At 39.8% G+C, this 7371-nt stretch overlaps 1 protein-coding gene across 3 annotated transcripts in view; it reads left to right on the top strand.

Moving 5' to 3' along the window:
• Window positions 1-601: 601 nt before the first annotated feature.
• Window positions 602-7371, top strand: part of LOC106584006 (kinesin-associated protein 3) — a 45071-nt gene continuing 38301 nt past the window's right edge. For all 3 annotated transcript variants that reach the window (XM_014168741.2, XM_014168738.2, XM_014168740.2), the window contains exons 1-3: window positions 602-796; window positions 1749-1880; window positions 2819-2961. In XM_014168741.2, coding sequence (XP_014024216.1) covers window positions 756-796; window positions 1749-1880; window positions 2819-2961 — 316 coding nt within the window. In that variant the 5' untranslated portion in view covers window positions 602-755. The remainder of the gene's footprint in view (window positions 797-1748; window positions 1881-2818; window positions 2962-7371) is intronic.

The following is a 7371-nucleotide window of genomic DNA, read 5'->3' as shown; positions in this document are numbered from 1 at the left end:
ATTTTCCCTAGCTCTGAGCTGTTTCATAACATTTAGCCACTAAGTTCACATATTTACATCCTGAACTGTATATTCCATTGTCAATGTCACCTAACCCTGTGACCTCAGTGACCAGAACTTTCTGTTGGGACGTCCATCATGTTAGCTACGCTACTTAAAAAAGATGTCCAACCAATCAAACACAGGCTTGAACTTAATAAAAAAAGGATTAAAATAGATCACCAGCTGGTTACAAAGGAAATGGTCTACATATGGAAGATGTTTCCTTAGATTAAAGGAAAAGCACTCAATTTCACTGATTAGAAAAACTGGACAAATCAGATCCAACAAAAGTGTGAAATTGAAGAATCCATTACCTGACTATGTCATACCAGAGATAACATAATGCATGTTGTTCCTTCATGAGGTCTCTGGCTGGAACAACATATGTGGACTGGACAATGGATAACATACAGTATCTGCTAAACCCAGTCAACGGATAAACAAACCTGACCCACCTGTAACTGAATCCCTTTCCAGCTGTACATGTTCTCCTCCAGAACTACAGATGGCGATAAGTTGCTCTCTTGTCCGCATTTCACGGGCTATGCTTTTTCTCTCATTTTCTGCTTTGCATGCTGGGATGACAGTCTCACCCTAGCAACACAAAGCAAAAGCATAAACGATGAGAGCTCTACATTTAGCTAACAAATCCAGTCGTTCTTTTGAAATTACTGTAAAAGAACATTTTATATGAGTTTTCCATTATTTCCGAAATGGAAAAATTGCAAGCAGAAGATGCACGGTATTTGAAAAGGTAACGGTTGCAAGCAACTAACTAGCAGCTAACGTTAGCTAGCCAGGGGCGTAGGGTGGATATAATTTGTCGAACGTTCCAACAGGAATCTGTTCCAAAAGCTTCGCAAATAACAAGGTTGCCAACAAACAACGCATACAAACTTGTATAGCGGCCGAGTAAGATTGGAGGGGGCCATTTCATTAAGTTTTCACTCACCACGTTTATTTAAAAAAAAATGTCTCTGGTAGCCTATTGACAAACATTAAGAATAAGCTACGTGGTGAGTTGATGCCTTTTCGGCAGCTAGTTAGCTAGGTGAATGATCATATGTATGCGTTGTTTGTGGGCAACCTTGTACTTTACGAAGTTTTTGGAACAGATTCATGTTGGAACGTTCCACAAATTATACCCACCCAGGGGCGTATTCATTACGCCTATTCTGTTGCGAAACGTTTCTTAAACGGAACGAAAAATGGGGAGGGTCCTACCGGTCATGGCTAGAAGGGATTCAGCTTCTGTTAAATTAAATTAATTCAATTTTGGGTGGACATTTTAGCTAACTAACCCTTTTCCTAACCTTAACCGAATTCTCTTAACCGGCTACTTTAATTATCGAAACCTGCTGTGTAAGTCAAATCTGACAAAAGCTGGATCCCTTCTAGCCATTGCTGCACCTACCTTAATTTTTCCAATAGAAACTCAGTTTTTTGTTGAAAATGCAACTGTTTGGAATAATGATTACACCCAAATTATGGCTAGCAATCAGCTGTTATTGACATTTAACAATGTGACAATTGTCTTAAAATGATATGAAAAAATACATGTTGTATTTAAGTATATGCTTCAAGCTTACTGTCTAGCTAACAATTTAGTAGTTGAAACTAAATGTTGTAAATCAAAACTGGTTTATCATCCGGTTCTCCATCATGATCACTTCATGTGACACTTGGGCATTTATCTAATTCCATAGGAAAGTGAAAGGAGGGAGTTTGGATGTCCACCCGACAGAGAAAGCCCTCATCGTTCAGTATGAGTTGGAGGCAACTATCCTCGGTGAGATGGGAGACCCGATGGTTGGGGAACGCAAGGAGTGTCAGAAAATGTAAGCAAGGGTCTAGCTACACACATGTCTGATGTTTGCTTAAACATCAGACTGTTACCATGGTTACTCCATGGCTATTCAGTCTGAAAGAGACTGCCTAAAAAAAAGCAAGAGTCTCTACAAGCCAGAATGTTGAAAAAAATTATATTTACACTTTACCGGTTTTCTGTGATGTTGGTCCTATTGATGGTAGGAGATGGAGATAGGGTATCCACAAGAAATTGTTGTTTACCCAAAAAATTTTGTGGTGCTTTTTGCGGTGCTGGTAGGTTCTGTCACTTGTATTTTCAATCACCTAACGGATTGCACATGATGCAATGTATGTAAACAATAGCCGAATGTAACTGAACATAGTCAACCAAATCACGTTTCCTCACAATCAGCTGGAAGTGTTTGTCAGCTTATTGCCTCAGACAATGTTCGGGCTGTGGTTTGTTTAGGCTTGGCCATATTGGGCAAGTGTTTGTCACGTGTGAAAAACCAATATACAGACCAGTGTACTGAAGGTCGGGTTTATAACACTTCCCTGTGGATATTTTGTCTCAGATTACCTCCGACATAGGGCAGACAACAGGTAAAATAATTTGAAATAAAGTTTGTTCAACATTCTGACTTTTAACGGGACTGTTCGGGAATGCTGAGCCTACATGTTAGAGACGAGAGTAAGTATTTCACTCTTGGATTCTAAAAGAGGCTAACCTAACGTAACTTAATGTTACTAAGCTACTAGTTACGATTAATGTTGTTTTTCAGTCACTCACCTGAAAAGGGGTGCTTTTGTACCATTTTACATGTTCACCACTAAGTAGGGTCCCAGGGGAAATACAGACCAAAACTATCGTTCCTTCCCTGTCGCATGGAAGAGTTATTGGAACTAGCAATGTTGTTTCTTAGAAAATGTCTCAAAATGATGTTGCATCTGTATTTTCTATTTGCAGCATCCGCCTAAAAAGCTTGAACGCCAACACGGACATTGCTTCCCTAGCTCGGAAAGTGGTGGAAGAATGCAGGCTTATTCATCCATCTAAACTACCCGAGGTGGAGCAACTGCTCTTCTACCTGCTGAACCGCAAAAAGTCAGGTAATGGTTCCATCATGGTAATGCCTGGCCCTGCAAGATGGTGCCGACAGACATAAGCTGTGTTTGAATACCCATACTAATACTACATACTTAATGAGTACATACTACATACGTTTAGCTCATTTTAGTATACTGTAAACAAACAGTATCCTTTCAGTTGAGCATATTGGCGATACACCTGTCTACCGGAAGTTGATTCTGTAGATTTTGGCCTCTAGATAGCAGAAGTGTATGTGCAAGGTTTTAGACTGATCCAATGAACCATTGTATATCTGTTCAAAATGTTGTATCAAGACTGCCCAAATGTGCCTAATTGGTTTATTAATAGATTTTCAAGTTCATAATTGTGCACTCTCCTCAAACAATAACATGGTATTATTTCACTGTAATAGCTACTGTAAATTGGACAGTGCAGTTAGATTAACAATAATTTTGACATATCTGATATGGGCAGAAAGCTTATGTCCTGCGATTTTTTTGTTACTTACAACCTCATGCTAATGGGGAGAACCGGTTGAAAGTTTCTGTTGGCTGAATGAGCGACACCGGTTGAGCATTCCTACAGCATTTCCCTCCAGAAGCCATGAGAAAGTTGTCCGGCTGCGGGGACCGTGCGAGGGGATTTATACTAACGTTACTATCTGTACTTACTGGTGGCACAGACGCTGTTTCATCCTTTCCTACACTGAAATTACCCTTTCCTAACGATTGCGTCTGAAGCTGGGCTTGCAGCACAGCTATCCTCGCCGTAAGGCGATCGTTCTCCTGTATATTATGAGTACAGCGACTGCAATTAGAAGGCATCATGTTAATGTTACTTAGCTTCGGCTGTTGGAAGTCCTGACGAACCATGTCCAGATAAAACGTCCGGAGTGAAAAAGTTGAATGAAAAAAAGTTGAGTGAGGGGAAAAACTAAAAATATAAACGGTAATTAAAAAGTAAAAACCGTAAAGTTGTCAGGTAGCAAAGTTGTGACCTGAAATGACGTAGAAGGAGAGGAGATGGGAGGCAGAGGAGAGTTTATTTTTTTTTATTATTTTTTTTCTCCCCTGTGTATGTTTTGAGTTTAATGGGGATGTCTTTCAGTTTGTCCACTTCACCTTTTCTCCACTTCTCATTGAATTGGGATCTGTTCATCAGTGTGACGCTACATCCTGTGTCTATTTCAAACGGTACCTTAAATCCATTTATTCCCATTTCCACAATAAAAGGCTTCACCTTTTTCATATTCACCCCCTGTACACTGTACATTGAGAGCGCTTGCTCTGTGTCTGCGCACTCACTTTCTATTACTTAATTTGAGCGGTAGTTAGAGCGTCGCGAGGTATTCGGTTTTCTTCTGTTCATTTTATTTTCTGTAGCCCGTAGCTTTTTCTAATTGTGGCACGCCCTCACAATGTGTCATATTATCCAACATGCATAAAACTTTTCATGTTTCAACCGCTTTGTGTTTGCCTTTGCAACTATAACAGTCTCTATTAACCGGACGGGCTGCCCCGCGGCTTTCCCTTCTTTGAAACTCAGCGAGCTCAGAGCTGCTCTCTTTTACTGTATGGCATGCAGTATGGCCTGCAAATCCAGTGCATTTCTATTCACGGACTCCATGGCCTGGGCCAGTTTGAGTGTATTCTCAAACATGAGATTAGGCTTTGCTAACAAGCGTTTTTGTATCCTGTCGTCAGTAATCCCACACAACAGTTTAATTATAATAAACACACAGAAATACGGGCCTTAGGTCATTAATATGGTCAAATCCGGAAACTATCATTTCGAAAACATACAAAACATTTATTCTTTCAGTGAAATAGGGAACCGGGTGTCATCCCTAAATCTAAATATTGCTGTTACATTGCACAACCTACAATGTTATGTCATAATTATGTAAAATTCAGGCAAATTAATTACGGTCTTGTTTAGGTAGAAATGGTCTTCACACAGTTCGCAACGAGCCAGGTGGCCCAAACTGCTGCATATACCCTGACTGCTTGCATAAAACGCAAGAGTAGTGACACAATTTCCCTATTTATATTGCCTGCTAACATGAAATTCTTTTAACTAAATATGGAGGTTTAAAAAAATATACTTGTGTATTTATTTTAAGAAAGGCATTGATGTTTATGGTTAGGTACATTGGTGCAACGACAGTGCTTTTTATGTGAATGCGCTTGTTAAATCATCACCCGTTTTGGCGAAGTAGATGTGATTCGATGAGAAATTAACAGGCACCGCAATGATTATTTGCAACGCAGGACAAGCCAGTTAACTACACATGGTTGATAATATTATTAGTTTAACTAATGATTATGTTAAGATTTGTTTTTTATAAGATAAGTTAATGCTAGCTAGCAACTTACCATGGCTCATTGCTGCACTCACGTAACAGGTGGTCAGCCTGACACGCAGTCTCCTCGTGGAGTGCAATGTAATCGGCCATATTCGGCGTCAAAAAATGCTGACTACCGATTTGTTACGAAAACTTGAAATCGGCCCTAATTAATCGGCCATGCTGGTCGACCTCAAGTAGGAATATTGCAAAAATATGATCAATGGCTCATTTGAGAGAAGACAGCCTCCCGGCCACTATTGACATCTGACATACAGTACCAGTCAAAGGTTTGGACACACCTACTCATTTCAGAGTTTTTCTTAATTTTTTTACTATTTTCTACATTGTAGAATAATAGTGAAGACATCAAAACCTATGAAATAACACATATGGAATCATAAAGTAACTAAAAAGTGTTAAATAAATCTAAATATGTTTTATATATGAGATTCTTCAAAGTAGCCAACCTTTGCCTTGATGAGAGCTTTGCACACTCTTAGCATTCTCTCAACCAGCTTCACTTGGAATGCTTTTCCAACAGTCTTGAAGGAGGTCCCACATATGCTGAGCACTTGTTGGCTGCTATTCCTTCACTCTGCGGTCCAACTCATCCCAAACCATCTCAATTGGCTTGAGGCCGGGTGATTGTGGTGGTCAGGTAATCTGATGCAGCACTCCATCACTCTCCTCGGTCAAATAGCCCTTGCACAGCCTAGAGATGTGTTGGGTCATTGTCCTGTTGAAAAACAAATGATAGTCCCTCTAAGCGCAAACGAGATGGGATGGCATATCGCTCCAGAATGCTTTGGTAGCCATGCTGGTTAAGTGTACATTGAATTCTAAACAAGTCACTGACAGTGTCACCAGCAAAGCACCCCCATACCATCATATCTCCTCCTCCATGCTTCACGGTGGGGACCATACATGTGGAGATCATCCGTTCACCTATTCTGCATCTCACAAAGACATGGCGGTTGGGACCAAAAATCTAATTTTTTTCAGTAATTCGAACATTAAGGCCTGATTCACGCCGTGTCGTCTGAACAGTTGATGTTTAGATGTGTCTGTTACTTGAACTCTGAAGAATTTATTTGGGCTGCAATTTCTGAGGCTAGTAACTCTAATGAACTTATCCTCTGCAGCAGAGGTAACTCTGGGTCTTCCTTTCCTGTGGTTGTCCTCATAAACCAAAGTTGTTGACATTTTCCGGATTGACTGACCTTCATGTCTTAAAGTAATGGTGGACTCTCGTTTCTCTTTGCTTATTTGAGCTGTTTTTGCCATAATATGGACTTGGTCTTTTACCAAATAGAGCTATCTTGCATATATCAAATATGTGCCGAATAAAACAGGTGTAGAATTACAGTGAAATGCTTACTTATAAGCCCTTAACCAACAATTCTTTAAGAAGTTTTAAGAACAAAAAAAGTTAAGTAAAAAATGTAAAATACAAGTAACATAATTAAACAGCAGTTTAATAGTAGTAGAGAGAGTGATTTATGTCAACTTTAATTTCTTTCATCACATTCACAGTGGGTCATAAGTTTACATACACTAAATTTGTATTTGGTAGTATTGCCTTTAAATTGTTTAACTTGGGTCAAATGTTCGGGTAGCCTTCCACAAGCTTCCCACAATAAGTTGAATTTTTGTCCATTCCTCCTGACAGAGCTGGTGTAACTGAGTCAGGTTTGTAGGCCTCCTTGCTCGCACACGCTTTTTCAGTTCTGCACACAAATGTTCTATAGGATTGAGGTCAAGGTTTTGTGATTGCCACTCCAATACCTTGACTTTGTTGTCCTTAAGCCATTTTGCCACAACTTTGGAAGTATGCTTGGGGTTATTGTCCTTTTGGAAGACCCATTTGTGACCAAGCTTTAACTTCCTGACTGATGTCTTGAGATGTTGCTTCAATACATCCACATAATTTTCCTTTCCTCATGATGCCATCTATTTTGTGAAGTGCACCAGTCCCTCCTGCAGCAAACCACCTGATTCCTCCAGCATCTTCACAAGGTCCATTGCTATTGTTCTGGGATTAATTTGCACTTTTCGTACCAAAGTACATTCAACTCTAGGAGAC

Source organism: Salmo salar, chromosome ssa23, assembly GCF_905237065.1.
Source record: "Salmo salar chromosome ssa23, Ssal_v3.1, whole genome shotgun sequence".
NCBI classification, from domain to species: Eukaryota; Metazoa; Chordata; class Actinopteri; order Salmoniformes; family Salmonidae; genus Salmo; species Salmo salar.
This window is presented reverse-complemented; position numbering and strand designations above follow the sequence as displayed.